Source organism: Lates calcarifer, unplaced genomic scaffold (genome assembly GCF_001640805.2).
Source record: "Lates calcarifer isolate ASB-BC8 unplaced genomic scaffold, TLL_Latcal_v3 _unitig_672_quiver_1157, whole genome shotgun sequence".
NCBI classification, from domain to species: domain Eukaryota; kingdom Metazoa; phylum Chordata; class Actinopteri; family Centropomidae; genus Lates; species Lates calcarifer.
Window position 1 is genome coordinate 13,342 of NW_026117895.1, and position 20,508 is coordinate 33,849.

Sequence of the window (20,508 nt, forward strand, 5' to 3'; positions counted from 1 at the left end):
GAGACCTTATTATTCAATGGCAAGAAGAGCCCTTATCAGAGCAGTCGCAAGAGTTCTGTATTTCATTCACCGCATAATAAGTGCACAAGACAGTTGTGTGTCAAGGCCAACTGATTTCATGCCAAATAAAACTGACCTGAAATAAATTCTTGTGATCTCTTAACTTTCTGTTGTTGCCAAGTGCCTGCTTATGGTGGGTTCTAAAATCCCTGAGAAAACTGTTAATCCTTAATCCAAATAAATTTCATTGTCTTTATTTGGCATAATTTGTTGGTCATTGTTAGTGTTTGGAAGCATTATAGGTTTTACAACAGGTGACCCGCATTTCTCTCTACTGAGTTCACTTTTTCAAAACACTGTCCCCAAACAAGAAAACTACACTAAAAACAGGAAGCATCACAACATGGATCAAAATAATCTTTCAAGTAAAAATACAAATGTTACAGAATGTAGCAAATCACAGTTTAATTTATGGTCATTTTGTGTTTTTTTTTTTTTTAATATAAATTTGAACAGTTTTTACAACAGTATATTGGAGTATTAAGAATTGCAAGGTACTCTATCCTTCGATTTTCACAGAAAAAAGTGACATATCTTGTTAAAATCTTGTTAGTAGCAAGTAGTTAAAAGCAAGCATGTTATTAAAAGGAACTGGGAGAGGGAGAACCACCAACCAAGGACCAATGGCTGTCAACATGATTGACTGCAAAAATCATTACTGGATGAAAAATTAAGAAAAAACAATACTGAAATTGGTCTCATCCATACAGTCCTACTGATGTCTGGAGAGAATGTACAGTATCTCCCAAACACTGTCGCTGACTATTGATTTTTTTATGAAGAAATAAAGATGTTAAGTGGGGAAAAAATATTATTTCCATCAGTTATGTAATTTCCTACATTTCCCATGAGGTAATAAAACAGGAATAAAAGTGGAGAGTTTGGTGAAGGTAAGCTTTACTGAAGTGAAGATTTCTGACTCGGAGTGTGAGAAAAACATACTTGGACAAAATATTTAAATATTTGAGTTGGATGAAACCTACAGAAGCAAACAAACAAACTGTATTTGAAAAATTTATTTTTCTCCTTTTACGGTAAAATATTAATAAAAGGATTAGCAGTTTATTACCGTTATTTACACTTAACAAGATGTATATTTACAGATTTTTACTGTGAACTCTATGTAATACATACTATTATACATTATTGATTAATTAACTGCTAGCAAAAGAGGCTACAGAGATATTTTTTCTAAATCTTGTGATTTAATAAATTACTCCTTGGCAGTTCTGCTATAAAACACCATGTTTTAATATATCTGAATAAACATTGTCTTTGAAATTCAAACTTCAACTTTTAAGACAAATAACACAGCTGGCTGTGGACGGCTGGTCCAGTCTTGGAGCCTCTCTCTGGATTTATCCCATTGAACCACCTGAAAAACAAGAGTTGGTGTGAAAAAAGTTTATTAATTGAGATCATAATAATATAAATCTTATACTGCAAATATTTCTTCCTATCAACAACATTGTTCTTTACTACCTTAGCTGTAAGTGATGTTACATTTTATAATCTTTTTGAGAAATTACACATTGTCAGTCAGTTTCATATATAAATTCAATGATAAGTTCCTTCACAATGAGGAGTGATTATTTCGCCTTGATTAGTGTCAGAAAAGCTGCTGTGAGCATAGTACCAGCTGAAGGATGTAAACATCTAACCTTTGAATAAATTCTGGTGAACATGCAGTGTCATCTTGGTAGTGAAGACTGAAGGTGCAGTAAGTAGAAAAGACAGATGTTGGCTCCTCCACACTCCTCCATAGCTAGCTCAAGTCCACAGCTAGCTCAGTCTGTTTCTTTAAATTGGAAATAAAACTGTGTCAGTTAATCACACTTGGCACTACAAAGTCAGCATGGCATGTTAGGTGTATTGTAGGGTACAGATTTAATCTAGGCTCCATGACACACTCCTTGTGACACTCCTGTTAAGATGTGATTTTGAATCTTAACATTTTTGTAAGTTCTCAGGGAGTCAGGGATGCCTAAGTACATAAGTAAGTAGTAAGAACATCTAAGTACTAAGTTAGGAGTGTTTTACATAAACCGCTTAAGTGCTAGGCCAGGGGTCGGCAACCCGTGGCTCCGGAGCCACATGTGACTCTTTCATCTCTCTGATGCGGCTGCCTGTGGCTTTTGAAAATAATTAATGAGTATTTAATTAAAATGTATTTTATTTTAGTTCGTTCATTTTTAAAATGTAATTCTAAAATTTGTTATTATTATTATTGATTATGGTGATCTTGTAACATCTAAATAAAACGTGTTAAAAAATTTTGTCGCTCTTAATATGCGTCACAACTGCCAATGTGCGACACCCGCCAGTGCACAATTTCTTGAACATTTTGAACCCCAGGTAGGCCAACTATGGAGAATTCCAAGAAAAGAAAAGTGTCTGAAGAAAACAGAACGTTCAATGCTACGTGGGGAGATTCATTTGCTTTCACTGCTAACGAGACTGGTTTATCAGTATGCTTAATATGTAATGAGAAACTATTGAACAAATAGCGCTGTTCAGAAGTCGCTGGACAGAAAGCTACTGACTTTTCACTGCATCCTGCACCAAGAGACACTGTGTGCTCAAACATTTCCTCTGGAATGCACAGAAGTAATGAATGTTGTCGTTCAGACTGTCAATAAAGTAATGGCAAAAGGTTTAAATCACCGTCAGTTCCGTTCTTTACTGGATGAGCTGGAAAGCACATATTCTGATCTCCTGCTGCACAACAAAGTCCGGTGGCTGTCTAGAGGGGAGGTGTTGAAACGCTTTACCGCGTGTCTGGAAGAAGTGAAAACTTTCCAGGGCAGCAAAGGGCTCACATTTCCTGAGCTGGAACAGCCAGAGTGGCCGGAAAAGCTACACTTCATGGTAGACATGATAGCGCACCTGAACACGCTGAACACGACTCTTCAGGGGTAAGGACGCACAGCCCTGCACATGTTGGAGGAGGTTTTGGCATTCGAGCGCAAGTTGGCAGTGCTTGCCAGAGATTTACAGAAAGATACACTGTCACACTTCCCCAATTTGAGAGAGTTCAAAGAAGCTCACATGATAAATTTACATTCTGCAATCATCGCAATGCAAACATCGTTTGGGAAACGATTCTGTGAGTTCAGAGAGGAAAAAACCACATTATCCTTCCCTGTCACTCCCCTAAGCCTCGATCCATCCCCGCTGAATACGACTGCATTGGCAGGTGCGAGTCAACCTGATCTTGAGATGGAACTGGCCGACATAGCCGACAAAGACATATGGGTGTCCAAGTTTAAACGCCTGACAGCAGACCTTGAAGATGTTGCCCATCAGAAGGCCGTTCTTGCTCAGAATCACAAATGGCGTTATATTGACAAACCGGATAAACTTGTGTTCGAAACTTGGAATGCTATCCCCGACGTTTATGTGAACATGAAAAAGTATGCACTTGGAGTCCTGTCGATCTTTGGATCCACATATGTATGTGTTCTCTAACAACTGAACTTTATTAAAAGCAAACATCGCGCACACCTCACAGATGACAGCTTAGGACCCTGTGTAAAGATGAAGGTGACGGCATACAGCCCTGATGTGCAGACGCTGTGCGCTGAGGTTCAGGAGCAGAAATCACATTAACCAAGTATGATAGATATTTTAATTACCTATTATTTTGCATATATTCATATTTTTTCATTGTTCAGTTCACTTTTATTATTCAGGTTGACAGCTGACTGCACACGCCAGTAAAAGGATGACAGCACACAGAGAGAGGACGGCATTTTTTGTTTCCTACCGGTAGATAATTTAGGTTCGGCCTTTTTTTCATAAATACAAGAAGGACTCAAATAGACATTGAGTATTTTACTTGAAAGTAACCTTCAACCCAACGTCTTTTTTTCGGATTTCAAAATGTTTTTGTTGCATGCAGAACTGTAATTTCATTTTCTCTGCAGTCGTTCATTGATTTCATAAATGCAACACATTATAGTTTGTTTATACATAGCATAAAGGCAAAAAAAAAGTGCAGTGTTATTTCATTTTAAATGTCTAAAGGGTTTTGTGGCTCCCAGTGTTTTCTTCACTGTGGGAAACGGGTCCAAATGGCTCTTTGAGTGGTAAAGGTTGCTGACCCCTGTGCTAGGCTGATGTTCCCAGATGTGACAAGGAAACATGCTGAAAATGTATAAAGTGAAAACAACTAAGGCATCAGAGAAAACTCTGAACAGAACATGTGAACAGAGGTGGTTCTACCAGAGCAGCTTTACCAGCTCCCTCCAGCTCTAACTGCTATTAGCATTCTGTGCTACACTAAATAACATCAGACCACAGGCCAGCTACAGCTGAACAGCAGCTGTATTATATTAACAATCCTTTCTGAATATTCATATCCATCTGACATAGTTCAGTTTTCCAAGCACAAGGACCCTTCAAGTGAAATTAACCTTTTTAACTATAGGTTTTGGTAGTTTTGTAGTTTAGCTGGCTAACTAAAACTAACAGGCTCTCTGTCAGTTCAGGCGCCACATTCACAGTAAATAACTGTTTTATGTTTACATAAAATGAGCCATGTTGTTTCTAGACATGTGCTTGACAAATGTTAATGTAACAAAGTAATGTGAAGACGAGAAGATGAAACTCGCTCTGTACTGTGGAGGATCAGGATCAGAGGTCCAGCTCCTGTTTGCGGGGACAAACTGCCGCTGAAACAGGTGTTGAAAAAGTCCCTGCAATATTGAAATTAACATTTCAATGCTACATTGCATTTGACCTCCATTATTTATTTATTCATTCATTCAGTGTGTGCTTTATTATATGATTTTTTTTTTCTGAGATAAGAGGTGATTTAGAGCAGTTGATGACAGGCCTGTACATTTCCATCCCCCTCCGCCCATTTCATTGAAAAGAAAAACTAATAAAATATGTGATAACAGTTATACTTGTAGAAAGAGAGGACTGCTCACTGTAGCCTACTAGCCTAATATCCTTTATCCTAATATCCTGCTAGCATTTCTTTCTGCTAAAAAAAAATGAAGGGAACACTTAATCATCAGTATAACACCAAGTAACATCAAACAGATGCAATGGAGAAGCAAAAGCAAAACAACCCCCCAGAAGGGAATGGTTTTACATGTGGTGGCCACAAACAGTTGCTCTCTCCTTATCCTTCCTGACTGATTCTTCTCTAGTTTTGTGTTCTGTTAGTGTCCTCGTCACTACTGGCAGCATGAGGTGGTACCTGCAGCCCAATCAGATTGCACAGGTAGTCCAGCTCCTTCAGGATGGCACATCCATATGAGCAGTTGCAAGACAGTTTGCTGTGTCTCCCAGCTCAGTCTCAAGAGCATGGAGGAGATACCAGGAGAATGGCCATTACACAAGGAGAGCTGGTATCTGCAGTATCTGCTCTTTTATGCAAGGAAGAGCAGGAGGACCAGAACCACCAGAATCCTAAATGCCCTACAGCAGGCATTATGTATCTTATGCATCTGATGCCACCAAGTACCACCACAGATTGTCCAGGAGCTAACCGATACCCTGACCCAGATCTAAATTGTTGACTTTCCCTTTGCACTTTTAAGAGTAGGCTTAAAACTTTCCACTTTGATAACGAGGAGTCCTCTGTGTCCTGGCCTGTAAATTACTGTAGAAGGTTAAGAAATGTGTTAGGAATGTTAAGTTGTGCCTGGTTTGTTTAGTAAGACATTCATGTTCCTTTTATGTAGAATAGCATGGCTATTATTCTGTTTAGTTTATTTAGAGCATTCTGCCCAGTGATAGAAATGTGTTGTATGATTAATCACCCTCAAGGTATTTCTCAAGCAGTAACATAAAGTGTACATGCAAGTCTGCTGAGTTCTAATAAAGAGCACCCTTTGTTCAATACTTTAACTCTGCTGCCTTTTTGCCTGCTTTAATCCAAGCTCGCCACAATATACATATATATGTATATATATAATATGTATATATTTTATTATTTTATACATATATAGACCTGAGAGGCCTACAAGCCACAGTATCTCGCACCCACTGTGAAATTTGGTGAATCAGTGATGATCTGGGGGAGCTTCAGTAAGGCTGGAATCGGGCCGATTCATCTTTGTGAAGGACACATGAATCAAGCCACATACAAGGTTATCCTGGAAGAAAACTTGCTTCCTTCTGCTCTGACAATGTTCCTCAACTCTGAGGATTGTTTTTTCCAGCAGGACAATGCTCCATGCCACACAGCTAGGTCAATCAAGATGTGGATGAAGGACCACCAGATCAAGACCCTGTCATGGCCAGCCCAATCTCCAGACCTGAACCCCACTGAAAACCTCTGGAATGTGATCAAGAGGAAGAAGGATGGTCAAAAGCCATCAAACAAAGCTGAGATCTTTTGTGCCAGGAGTGGCATAAAGTCACCCAACTGTAATGTGAAAGACTGATGGAAAGCATGCCAAGATGCATGAAAGTTGTGATTGAAAATCAGGGTTAGTCCACCAAGTATTGATTTCTGAACTCTTCCTAAGTAAAAATCATTAGTGTTATGTTGTTTAAAAATGAATATGAACTTGTTTTCTTTGCATTATTTGAGGTCTGAAAACACTCTTGTTATTTGGACCATTTGTCATGTTGTGTAAATAAATGCTCTAAATGACAATATTTATATTTGGAATTTGGGAGAAATGTTGGCAGTAGTTACCTATAAAGAGTAAAATCAGAGAAACTGATAATTTTGCAGTGGTCTCTTAATTTTCCCAGAGCTGTATATATAACACGGATCCAACGTCTGCGTGTGTATGAAATTCAGGCTATTTTCAGCTTTCCACTTGTCTCCACGGGTATAGCTGTTAGCGGCCACGGTCAGTGGAGGGTAACCTTTCCCAGTCTGGGTGATGTCTGGGTCTGGACCCTCCTCTCTCTGACCGTTGTCAGTCATTGTCACCAGCTCCCTCCCTCCCCCACGGATCAGTAACAGGAGGAGAGAGGAGGCGGGCTCCAACGCACATCCTCTAACATACACACAAGCAGCCTGCCGCTCAGCACAGAGATCCGCGGGGCAGTAACGGGGGATATACCACAGTATGTTCGGATGAGGATAGTCCGTGTTCCACACGGAGCTCCATGGTCGTGATGTAGGCTGTGTGCTCGGTGTGGGCACTGACAGGCTGCTGGACCCTCGAGAGCCCTTTGCTCCTTGCTTTTTGCAAAACAGAACGGTCTCGGGAAGCTCCAGCAACACAAGGTCCAATGTTTTTTGCCCCTGAAACTGCACTAGACCCCAGAGCCAGGGCATGGATATATGTAAGTCATCCTGTTTTTTTACCCAGACGAATCCTAACGGTTAAACGCATTTCCGGGCGAGGTTAAACGCCCCTGTGTTGGATAACGGGTGTAAATGGCTGTAGCTTCTGTTGAAGAGCGTATGACTGCGCGAGTTTGTCACAATATATATTGTGGTGGATTTGTAAGCTGATAACAGTGTCGTCAGATGGGTAAAATTAAAGTGTGTACTGGCTGTGAGGGATGAACAGTAGCTTAGTAATAGCCACAGTATTGCTAATGAGATGGCTCAGAGACAGACGGTGTATTGCGGCAGGTTCTTGGTCCTGCTTGGCCTGTCTGTCTGTGTGGACAGGCCGGCTGGTGAGGCGTCCACCCTCCCCCACATCATCTACTTCCCCCAACAGACTGCTGTCTGACTGCCCAAGCCCTGCAACACAAAGCTAGTCATGGAAAGCGGTGGGGCGTCACTGGTGACAAATAGTCAAATAGACTGTGATATTGAAGGCTCCAGGAGATCTGAAAATGTAGTTATTACAAATGTATATGTTTAGACACGATTTACTGACTAAGAGATGCAAAGTTACAAAGTTAGTCTAAAATAGCACAAGTTTATCCTGACTTTTCTCTTCTTGGTCCAGACAGGATGTTAGGGGCATTCCAATCATATTTAAATGACCAAGAAGGCCAGAGGTCAGGCTAAAGCTGCATGTTAGTGCATTTGTGAATTTCTTCGTTGTGGGACTAATAAAGGGTTATCTTGAAGTATGGACAGAAAAGCACAGTTAAATCAAGTGAATGCTGTACAGGAGGCAGAGGGTATAGCTGATAGTCAAACAGCAGTATAGACTGTTACATTGGAATACAGTTCCTGCAACGACACCTCAACTTGCTGTCTGTCAGAATGCACGCAACATATGCAACCATCATAGCTGCCAAGCTTTAATTGACTGACATTTGGTCACTTATGGGTTGACAGCAGCATTTCCATTTGGATTCAGTGATGCCAAACCATGTATGAGGTAAGCGTGAATCATTAAACAGTAGTTTGACAAAAACATCTCAAAATTGAGAAAAGTGGGTAACATCTTCCTAGACACACCATTCATTCCAAATACCATACAGTGAAAATGAGTTTTCAGGATTCCATAAAAACAATACAGGCTCAGTACAGTTCCCACAGGTCTGTAGGGGCAGGACTCTTGTGCTTTCCTTTTCTGGCATGTCTGGTTTATATATGTTTTCAGTTTGGTGAGTGAAAGTGTAGACTGCTGATTATTTTAGGAGTTCCAGTGGGTGGTGTCTGTATATTAACAGAATGTGATTTTTGAGAGCTGCCATAGCTGTAGAAAACAAAGGATCAAAATGCTGTGGCTACTGATCTATCATGAATACGCTCACCTTCACTTACTGACTTACTGCTTTGTCTTGATGTTATGATCATAGAAGGAGAGCATAGGCAGCTTAAATTATAGGGGTGAGTGATAGGTTAGTGAAAGGGGTGTAGTGAAAGGCTGATGAGATGACTAAATGATAAACACACACACACACACACACACACACACAAACACACACACACACACACACACACACAAATGCACCAGGTTTATTAGTAATGCACCAGACTCCTCATTGCAGCTGGCGGCTGTCCCAGCTTGCTCCTCCCCAGGGTCAAGGGTGAAAGGTGAAGGCCTGTCAGTCACTGGTAATGTCTGAGCCTTTGTCTCCTCTCCCCTGCTTCTCTTTGTTCACACACTGGCTATCAATTGTGCACATATTTTTCAGTTTTCTATGTTTTAGAGCCAGAAATAGAACATGAAATAGAGATAATTTAAGCGGACTTGCAACTTTTATTAAGGAATATTGACAATCAATATAAATGCAAAAAAAAAAAAAAAAAAAAAAAAAACAGCTATTCATTAATCTGAGACTTTTCAGGACCATATTTACTAAATATTTGTCATGGCACTATGCTTGTTAGCAATAAAATATAAAATAAATAAATATAAAAATATAATAAAAAAATAAATAAAACTAACCCTTGAGGATATTTCTATTTCTGGGTGACATTACCATTGGGCTATTGGGAAATTAAGGAATAGAATCAGATTTTACAAGTCTATATTAATACAAGACTTGCACTCCATATGTATGTCGAAAAAGTTAATGTTTGCTGTATTCATTACCTTAGTCAAATTATTTATTTTTCCTGTTATTTATTTTTTGCTGTCCACACTGGTCATAAAGAGATAATGCTACTGAGTCAACAGTCCTCGTTCTGTGCAGTGAGATTTAACCACTAGGTGGTGTTTAGTGTTTAGTGAGATGGACTTTGCAGTCTTCAGAGTGACCTGTCCTATGTCAAGAGATGGTACATATTATGATAGCTATATTCTGCTGTTAATGCATGAGTGTGTATGAGAGAGTGTAGTGACACCTACTCTACCACATTGTGGGCAAATTGAAAACACAGTCCTGGTCAAAATCATTGGCAACTGTGAAATTTAAGCAGATAATTTAGAGTCGCTTGAGTGATAAATGCAAATGAACCAATTTTCTATAATGTCCAATGTAAAATGTCCAAAGTTGTTGGACAACAACAAAAACTGCTTTCATGTTGTAAAATAAAATAAAGTGTCTTATGCACACTGAACACCTTTTCTGAATTGTGTACTCGAAATTCAGTGGTGCCAATAATCTTGACCAGGACTGTGGGTAAGAAAAACACACAGCAAATCTGTGACTGCTGTTGTTTGGGCACTGATATAGAACATGTCATTTGCTATAAAGCACAAGCAATACTGGAATTTTTATACTGTTACTGATATTTGAATATAATGATATTTCAACTATTATGTTTTAACACATTTTTGTAGAGATCCCTTAAATGTTGTTATTACAGCTGCTTATTCATGCAGTTATCCAATCAGCCAATTAAGTTGGCAGTAGTACAGTACAATGCATAAAATCATGCAGAAAGGTAAAATATTATGTAAAAGTATTCTCATATTAGCTTTGTTTTGCCCTTCAGAATGCATTTTTGCACAAAACAAGAAGTATGGCTTTCACGCCAGTCTTGAGAAAATATGAACCCATCCTTTTCCCCATCCTTATAGTCAAGTTTTATTTACAAAGCCTGAACTCAACAATCACAAATGTGCATCAATGGGCTTTACAGTCTGTTACATATACACCAGTGCCCTGCACTCTTAAAACATATGTGTTAATATCATATATAAGGACCACACATTTTGTGTTACTTTCAACAACTGTTGTGTTGAGGGTTTTAACACAAGATTTGTGTTCGATGTTCAAACACAGTGATTGTGTCAAATGTAACACAAACACAATCCTGGTTCACTGTATCCACCTCAGCCTCTCTGCTCAGCTGACCACTGGTTATGGAGCATGAACAGAGTTCTCTGATCCGAACAGGGAGCATATTTCCAAGTTGCACTGGTGCTTCTAGTTATATCATTTGGTAATGTCGCAGTCTGCAGCCCTAGCTGGCTTAGCTGTCTAGCTCTACGGTCTGCCGGTGCAGCTTGCAAATGTGATCGGATGTCTCTCGTGTTAAGGACAGAGGGAGCATTCACAGCCAATCAAGCCATAGCCATTCAGCCAAACTGGTTCGGACCGTTCACTCAGGGCTAATCAGTGTGTCAGTATGAGAGGCAGCATCTTACTAATGTTAGTCGGTCATTATTTCTTTACTGTGGCAGTAAACACAACACATCGGCCAGTTGGTGACAAACTGTGCTATATTCAGAGCTTTACAAGATATTGTGCTAACATGGATCACCCAGCTCCTCTCTTCCAGGATCACTGTTTGAGCTGATTGGTTGAACCGTGTTAGCATATAGGTATATAACCTTTTCCCACAGGACGGGTACATGCAGGTCTGTAACTTTGTGCCAGAAAATCTAAAGGTGGAATAGTGATCAGCTGTGACAAATATTAACTGTGTGATGGAAGACCTAGTTATATGTGCAAACCATCTTTTCTCAAATGTCCTCTGTGTGTTTATCTCTTTCTCTGTGTGTATGTAGCTGAACTGGAGTTTGTTCAGATAATAATAATCCTCCTGGTGATGACCCTCATGATAGTTGTGATCATCTGCCTACTCAACCACTATTGGCTGCCAGCCCTGGCCTTCCTCAGCAGGCTCAGCCACACCCAGAGAGACCAGACCACACAACTGGTTGGTGAATTTCTATATTTTGGAAACTGAAAATTTTAAGAACCACTGTTTTTTGATGCACGTTTAAAAAGAATCCCTTCAATTTACAGAGTTCTTAAAGAACTGTGGTGAAATTATATGTGTAATAAGTGACACATGCTACAGTGTAAAAAATAAACTTGTCAATTCTCTTTAATGAACAAACTGTAATGGAGACACTGTTTCTAAATGAACTCAAACATATCTCTGAAAATGCCCATACCATATTCTTATTTCCTCTTGTCAGCTGGTATATCTGTGATAAAAGCAAATTTGCTAATAATATAAGCTATGTAGATGTATTGGTCAGAATCTAGTAAAAATGTCCTGATGATCAGTGCATAGTTAATAATGATAAGTATTAATATTAATATATTTTGTGTGTACATTGTAATCATTAAGCTTTATGTGTATCTATGGCCATTCTGACTGACTGACAGAGTCTATGTGATCCAAACAGGCCAAAATAGCTCAGCTGATAAAGCTTCCAGTTTCCATAGCACATTACAGTATTACAAATATTACTCATGTAATGATGATGATATTAGAGTGTTTGTGTTGTCATGGCATAAGTAATGTACCAGCTACAGGTGATGCATATGAGAAAGGATGCCTTACTTGAAAATGGTTTCAGTTCTTTTAGGTAAACAAATACATTGCAAATGGAAACTAAACCAAAAATACTTAAAGGATGAGGGTTATCATTCATTGTTCACTGTCCTTTACTCTCAGTCCTTGACATCTGCCTTGTGGCATGCTCATATTAAGTCTTAGGTAAGACCACCCTTTTGAGATATACAACAAATTGAAAAAGATGTAATAAAATGTCCTATGATTGTGACAGTGTGTTACATCAGTCTAGTTTTTAATTATTATATAATTGATTTACCAGCAATGGCCATTTAAATGATTTTGTGTATGTAACAAAGGAAATATACACATACACATAATATGTCTGCTCCTTCTCTCTGTGTCACAACCCCACCCCCTCCCATATACCTCTACCCCCCACCTCACCCTGACCCTCTCTGTCTCTTTGTCTTAGGATGGCAGTGTGTGGTCAGACAGTGTGCTGACTCAGCAGAGAAATACTGAGGTGAGTTATGCCTGGTGAGCCTTATGTGAGCCATTTGTTTTCACTTAACTTTCTCACCAGATTGCCCTCTAGAGCCGATAAACTGCTTTCAGGGCATCCCATTATCATTATCCCCATTTGAACAATTAGCATGTCTGTCCCCTCTCTATGAAAGCAGGCTTTTCTCCCTGCCTTTGAATAGGGTTATTCAGAATAAGCAGAAACACCTTTGCCTTCATGGAACATCAAATAATGACTCATGAAACATATTACTCACATCTGCTCCATGCGCATTACTGTGCTGCATTCTATTCATTTTCAACAGAAACAGTCTCTGAACTTTTATATGCTCCAACCTTCTGTCCATAAGCATAAATGCCATGATTGGCTGGAATGGATCACACTGATCCACCTCATTTATATCCTAATTCTAGAGCCAGAGCTGTGTAGAAACACCAGATACACACCAGACACACAGAGGTGGCAGCTTGCTCGGAGGACTATGAGGAGACATTCCAGTAATCATTGGGAGTGGGGCTGGCTATTTCTAGTATTGTTTAGTGATTTGTTATGTTGTTGACTTACTGACTCAGTTGAAAAAGTGGGCGACAGACAGAGAGATGTAGAAGAAAGGGCCAGAGCATCTTGATGTGGTATAAAGGAGATCTTTTCCATCAGATATTACCAGCTAAAAGGATAAATTACACATTTGGTTAAGATGAGATCAAACCCTGGGAATACACGATAGAGATCTATACTTATGTGCTATTTATATATCCCTAGTAGGGTATCCTTATTTTGAAGAAAACATTTTGGAAACAAATACAGCCTGATGAAAGTTAAAATGTTGAGAAATGGTTTGACCAAGAATTCAAAGTGATTATAAAAGTTTAGAAAAAGTTAAGAATATCAAAATAAAAAGCACCCCAACCAGACAATCCAGCCTCACAGATCATGAGAAATGAAATTTTAAATAGATATACAAAAGTATAAAAGTACAAATAATAATATAATAATATACTACATATATGTACATTGATCTTGGTGTTGTTTTATTGTTCTTTTTTCTGTTATTGTGTATTTGACAGAAGAGAGAGTTTTTGAATGAGCTGGGAGCACAAACAAATGAGAGAAAGAGAGAGAGAGCGAGAAGCTGACGAAAACAAATGAGTGAAGACAGTTTAATTTGTAAATAGTATGATGAGGACACATACTAAAGCAGTGTTACACAATGTTAATTCAAACAACTTCACTCTGCATTATTGTTTCTTGTTATCAGACCAAGAACTTAAAACACTCAAAAGACTTGAAAGTCCTAAGTTTTAATTCCTCACTTCTTGGAACTATGTGGTAATAAATAGCCTCTATACCTCTGCAAGTTCAAATACTTCTAAGGAACCAAGGACCACTTGTTGTCTCCTACCCTAGCTGCCTGTGTCTGGTGATTAAAATGGGTTTCTTTGCTCTTTGTTTTCAGGTTATGCCTGGTCGTCTTAACAGCAACATGCCACACTTCATGCAGCAGCAGCAACTGTGTCGCTTCCAGCCCACCTACCCTTACCTACAGCAAGAAATCATCAACCTCCCCCCCCTCATCTGCCTGTCAGACGGGGAGGAGCTGCTGCCCTATAAGGGTCCCTGCAGCTTACAGCTCCGCCACCCAGAGCAGCAGCTGGAGCTGAGTCGAGCTGCTGTGCGTGCTCCGCCGAATCGGACTGTCTTTGATAGTGACCTCATAGATATTTACTCGCACAGCAAGAGCCCTCAGGCTCCCAGCAGTAACACTGGAACCAACAATGCCAGTGCCACAACAGAGGGTCCCCCACCCTCATACAGTGAGGTGATGGGAGGCTACCCAAGTTCCACACCCTGCTACAGCCAGTACAACAATAATGCGCCACCCACAGACAACAGGTTAGGATGTGACAGTTCACAGATGCTGTTTCATGCTGGCAGCAGTGGTCCTGAGAGCACAGCAAAGACTTCCACTGACTTAAACAGCTGACAGAAGAAAACAGCATGAGAGAAGAAATAAGGGAACTGAATTGTACTAACCAGTCCCTATTCTCCATGTTTCCTCAGTCACCCGAGGGGAGCACATTCTGTCTACCTTAGCTGTACACCCTCACTAAACATGAACTAACTCTAGGAGCTCAATTGTTTTTTATTTCATATTAAAGCTGAAAGATTTTTTTATTAGGTATTAAAATCTCTGCTTTGGTTGTCTATTTTTGTACGCTTTACACTTCTGTATGCTGACACTGTGGATATTCTGATTCTGTTGCAAAGAAGATTTTGTTTTGATGTACCAGGCTTATGGACAAACTCCTCTCAAATCCAGAAATTAGTGCAGTGATTCACACTGTCATTAGTCACTGGGACCTACTGTAGTATGTAATGTAAGCAAATCTGAAGTTGCACTAACCTGGTTAAAAGCAGAGAATTCCTGTATTTTTTTGTTTTGGAGTAAAGGAGCTTCTAAGGTAGGAATAGTATTTGTTTTGTTGTCTGTGACAGAACTCTGCTCCAGTCTGAAGGATTCACATATTACAGGTTTATTTTTTATTTTTGTTTGACATTGCTAAGAAAATGGTCCATCCAGCCATTATTTTAGATGTCAACACCTCAAGCACTCTGAACTTCTGATCCAGCAAAAGACAGAATTATGGGAAAGTTAATGTTCCTCTTTAATTCATGCATAACAACGCTTTCTCTGTGCCATTTCTTTTCCACAGCATTTCTTTAGTTTATGCTTATACTGAACCTCAGAACCTCAGTTTACAGCTAAATCTAAATGGTTGACATTAAATGGTTAGCCAGCAAAGGTTGAAATCAATTTTAGAGAGTGGACTAAAACTAGAGCTTCAACAATAAACAATGAACAGTTATTGATCCATTCATTTATTTTTGCACTTATTAGTCTGTTAGAGTCCAAAACCAAAGGCTATTGAGTGTATAATGACATAAAGCAAGCAAATGATTGGCATTTTGCATGATAAATGAGTTAAATAATTGTCAAAATTAACTAATGACTTTTCAGCACAACTGTTGTTAGTTTACCAGCACTTTGAGGTTTCTGTAAAGTTCTGCACATGAATAATTTTTGTTATGATACAGTTTGTACTTCTGGCCACATCTAAAATTTGCCATTGTGCAGTTGTAATACTACACTGTAAGGCACTTCAAGATTTAGGTTGAGCTTCATAAGTAGAAAGGATTTTAATTTTAGAGGTTCAGTATTAGCAGAACTGATCTCACATCAGACCCTCCAGCTGCAAACTGAAGCTTATCAAATACAGGATAAGCTTCTCCTACATGACATAAACACAATTAAAAACTGGCACTACATTAACATTCATCAGAAATATTTTTTATATTAGGTAGAGGGAGATGAGTTGAACAGCTATTTCAGCTCGTAAAGTTAATAACTGGTATTTCGGTTTTGGGTAATTGAAAATTACAATTGAGCACTGTCTGGTCCACAGCAGTGATGACATCATCATCACTTTCAAAATGGTGACCACTGAGCGCCACCTCCATCTGAGGTAGGGTTCAAACCAGGTGAACAGGACGGGTGTTGGACGTGTTCAAATTCACATTTGGCAGATGACTGCACCAAGGTTGTTGTCCATTTTCTCAGAGCTGACCTGAAACAGAAATTCAGCTTCAGACATTCTACATAAACACTCCAAGAGTTGAAATGCATATACATGAAACAAGAGCTGTTTAACTCATCGCCTTCTACTTTAGGCCAAGAACTTATCAATCACCCCTCATAATATTGTGGAGCCATGCTTATTTGTGGTATATGAGTATTTATTTTTTATTTATTGATGTTACTTAGCAAAGCCTATAATAACTTTGAGCAGAATTTGAATTTGAGCCATGGTTCAGGAAGTTTTACTGTAACAGCCTGGGACCTGATGCTCCATGTCTGCTTTTTTCTGCATGTCACATGAATATGAGCTAACTTCGTGCCTGATGGTGACAGTGCATTGGCCACAGGAAACCACTTGCACTTAAAAAGCCCCCACCTCTGTTGTGCCTAACTTCCAATGGTGCTTTTTCAGCAGTCTGACTCCTGTGTCTTGATCTGTACAATACTGTACATATCTTAATATATTATGCACATGTCCTACCCAGTGGGAAAAAAAACCCACAGAGAACATTGTTCATACTGTAATTCTGTAAACATTAAAACAAAGAGGATGCATCAGAAAGGCAAATCCTGCTGGGATGTCTTGTGTCTTCTTTTAAAAAGGAAACAGAAAACACGTTACTTCACAGGCATGAACTGGAATGACAGTACATTTAGCAGTTCCACCCTCAGTTCAAAAAAATTGAACTCTGAATACTATACTATTAGCTTGTTTTGAGGATTTGAGGCTGACCTGTATGGTGACCAGAATGGAAGACTTCCCTGTGGCGATAGGGAGGATGCAAAGGAGGAAAAAAGAAATGAGGGAGGAGAGCTGGGTCTGGAAGGTGGAGACTGATTGAGAATGAACCATGCAACAAAGTGTGTCCACATTAGCATTGCCATTCTGATTTCGAATATAACCATGCTCATTAATTGTTTGCTTTGGCCATGATTAGATTATTGAGATGTTACTTTTAATCACATACATTCCAGGTTTGTTTTGTGTTCTGCATTACTCAGTTCAATTCAATTTTATTTATATAACACCAAATCACAACAGAAGTTATCTCAAGGCATTTTCATATAGAGCAGGTCTAGACTGTACTCTTTATATTATTATATTTACAAAGAGAACCCCCAACAGTTGAGCAACACAAGGCCACAATGGCATGGAAAAACTTCCATTCAAGAGGCAGAAACCCCAGACTCAGGGTGGGTGGCCATCTGCCTCGACCGCCTAGGTTGAGTTATATTTCCATAAAGTTTATTTTATTGCTGAGTTATTGGTTCAGTTATGTTTTCCATAAGTTCATGATTTTCTTTGCTGCTTAGCAAGTGGAGGAGTGGAAAGAAAAGAGGCAGCAGGTTGGCTGCTTTTATTGGCAACTGATGGTGCTACTCTGGTCACATTGCTGTGAAGGTTTCTACAGGCAAGACATGGAACTATTAGCCATGGGGTGATGTCCATGCTGCATATCCAGGGGAGTTCTCACATGCCATCTTAGTTGCTGTTTACACCCCTCATTCTGCTAACCCAGCGGCATGTGACTCTGTTACTTGAAGACCAGACTCTGCCCCAGTATTTTCTTCATGATCCCGACTTAGGTCTCCAGACACATGACACATTACATTTATACTTATTCACTTCTTTCCTCAGTGTGTTGAGCAGTTGAAACAAAACAAAAAATTCCCTATGGGAATCAATTAAGTTTTCCTGATTCCTGTTTCTCTGAATCTACTGCACAGATTTCACCATTCATTTTTCATTCTGTCTCAAGTGAGTCTCCCAACTGTTGCATACAAGATCATTGGAATAAATTATTTTTAAATTAAAATTATTTTTACTTATTGAGTTTTTGTTTAAGTATAATCACAGGTTGATGAACAATATCTGACTTAGAGAAGCAAGTGAACATGTTGAGGGATTGTATTAAATCAAGCTATGACCATAACTCCCCTCCCTCGCCCCAATCTCAGAATTTCCCACTTAGGCCAGCAGAAGGACCTAGAGGAAAACATTTAAAATTTAAAATTAAATTAAATTAAATTAAAAATAACACTACCAACCTTGGTAAATTTAGAAAACAAATACATGCATCTCCCAGTCTCTACAAATGTACTTGCATATACATATACTTGGTAGAAGAAATGATTAATCTTATTCTTCAAAATCTCAAACTACTCTGTAAATCTTTGATCCTTCTGTTATATAAATAGCTCGATGTGCAGGCCATACGACACCTGTACCACCATGCATGTGTCACACACATTAAGGTTTCCCCCAGGCTGTTTAGTCTCAACTTTAGTCTGCTACTCAAAACAATAACTGATGACCTGCAGTGCTGGATAAACTACTTTCCATCACGGAACAAATAGCTACTATTAAAAAGATAATGCATCCTAAAAGAAATGATTTCTTATCATTGATATTAACTTTCCCCACCGTTAACTGGTTCAAATCTCTAGACTCAATCATCTCCAAATTCTACTGAAAAAAACAGGACACCACAAATTTCACTGCCCATGCTGCAAAGACAGAAAACACAAGAAGGCCTGGAAGCTCTACATTCTAACCATTACTTTCTAGCAAATCAGCTACATATGCCACCAAAACAGCCCTGACCCATTGAGACATGGATTCCACTAGTCCTCTGATATCTGGCACCAAGCCTTCAGTAGCAGATCCTTTAGTCCTGTCAGTTGTGGGGTGGAGCCTCCATGGATCGGACAGCACATCTCACAGATGCTTGATTGGAGATCTCCTTAAACTCATTGTTGTGTTCCTCAAACCATTCTTGAACCATGTTGCAGTGTGTCAGGGAGCATTATCCTGCTGTTTACATGAAGGGGTGTACTTGGTCAGCAGCAATGTTTGTAGGTAGTTCCTGTCAAAGTCACATCCATATGAATGGCAGGACCCAATGTTTCCCAGCAGAATATCGTCCAAAGCATCACACTGCCTCCACCAGTTTAACCTCTTCCCAGAATGCATACTGGTGCCATGTCTTCCCCAGGTAAGCGATGCACAGCACGACCATCCACATGATTCATCAGACCAGGACACCTTCTTAATTTCTCTGTGGTCCAGCTCTGATGCTCATGTGCCCATTGTAGGCTATTTTGACAGTGGACACGGGTCAGCATGGGTACCTAACCAGTCTGCAGCTACATAGCCCCATATACAACAAACTGCAGTACACTGTGTGTTCTGACATCTTTCTATCAGAGCCAGCATTCACTTTTTCAGCTATTTGAGATTACTTGCCTAATATATCCCACCCACTGGCAGGTACCATTGTAAAGAGATAATCAATGTTATTCACTTAGTCATAATTCTATGGTGATAAGTGTATTATCAAATTGGCCCATTCAATCAGATAATGTGTCCTTAGACATAGAACAAACAGTTTGTAAAGACATTCAGATTTCTATTTTACTTTTACTGTGTTTCACCAATCAAATACTATCTTTGTTTCAAAAAGTTAACAATAGCAGGCAACTCTGACAGCCTGGTAAAAATGCCACCTGTGCAGCATCTAAATATTCTCCAATCTGGAACAGTCCTAATTAAGGAAACCATTTAATATCTGCTCATGGACAGAAAAAAACATCACACACATCCAACATATCTTCTATAATAACAATTGAATATGTTTAGCTAACTGGAGGCCAAGGTTATGTAACTAAATGATTAGATAGTGTTTTTCTTAGCGGTTTAGGGCCAAGTACAGTTTAAAAAAAAGTATGAATGTATTTGTTGTTCCAACCTAGTTCCAACCTAAACCAACCTGGTCTGGTTAGGAGAGATGACATTCATCCCACTTTTGATGGAGGATCTCTCATATCTAGAAATCTGACAGAGTTTATTAGGAAGCCAAAGCCCTGATAATCCAGAGTTCAGGCCAGGAGACAGAGCTGCAGTCTTACACTTCTCTGTGCCTCCTTTAGAACAGTCACCCCTCCATTACCCCATAGAGACTGTGTCTGCCCCCCGACCATTTAAATTAACTAAATTGAAGGTCAACAAAAGAGAAGTTATTCACAATAATCTCATAAAAATCAACACAGCCAATTCAAATGTACAGCAAAATAAATAATTAAATGTGGATTACTCAATATCAGATCTCTCTCATCCAAAGCTGTACTAGTTAATGATTTGATATCAGATCACCATCTTGATCTATTCTGTCTGACTGAAACCTGGCTGTGTCAGGATGAGTATGTTAGCCTGAATGAATCCACCCCCCCAGTCATATTAATACTCACATTCCCCGA

At 39.3% G+C, this 20,508-nt stretch overlaps 1 protein-coding gene across 1 annotated transcript; it reads left to right on the forward strand.

Moving 5' to 3' along the window:
* The first annotated feature begins 6,867 nt into the window (after positions 1-6,867).
* LOC108879487 (low-density lipoprotein receptor class A domain-containing protein 4) lies at positions 6,868-16,819 on the forward strand. The gene is made up of 4 exons (XM_018670766.2): positions 6,868-7,320; positions 11,349-11,500; positions 12,564-12,614; positions 14,071-16,819. Exons 1-4 carry the CDS (start codon positions 7,311-7,313, stop codon positions 14,596-14,598), a joined length of 741 nt encoding a protein of 246 aa, XP_018526282.1. The 5' UTR covers positions 6,868-7,310; the 3' UTR covers positions 14,599-16,819.
* The last annotated feature ends 3,689 nt before the right edge of the window (positions 16,820-20,508 follow it).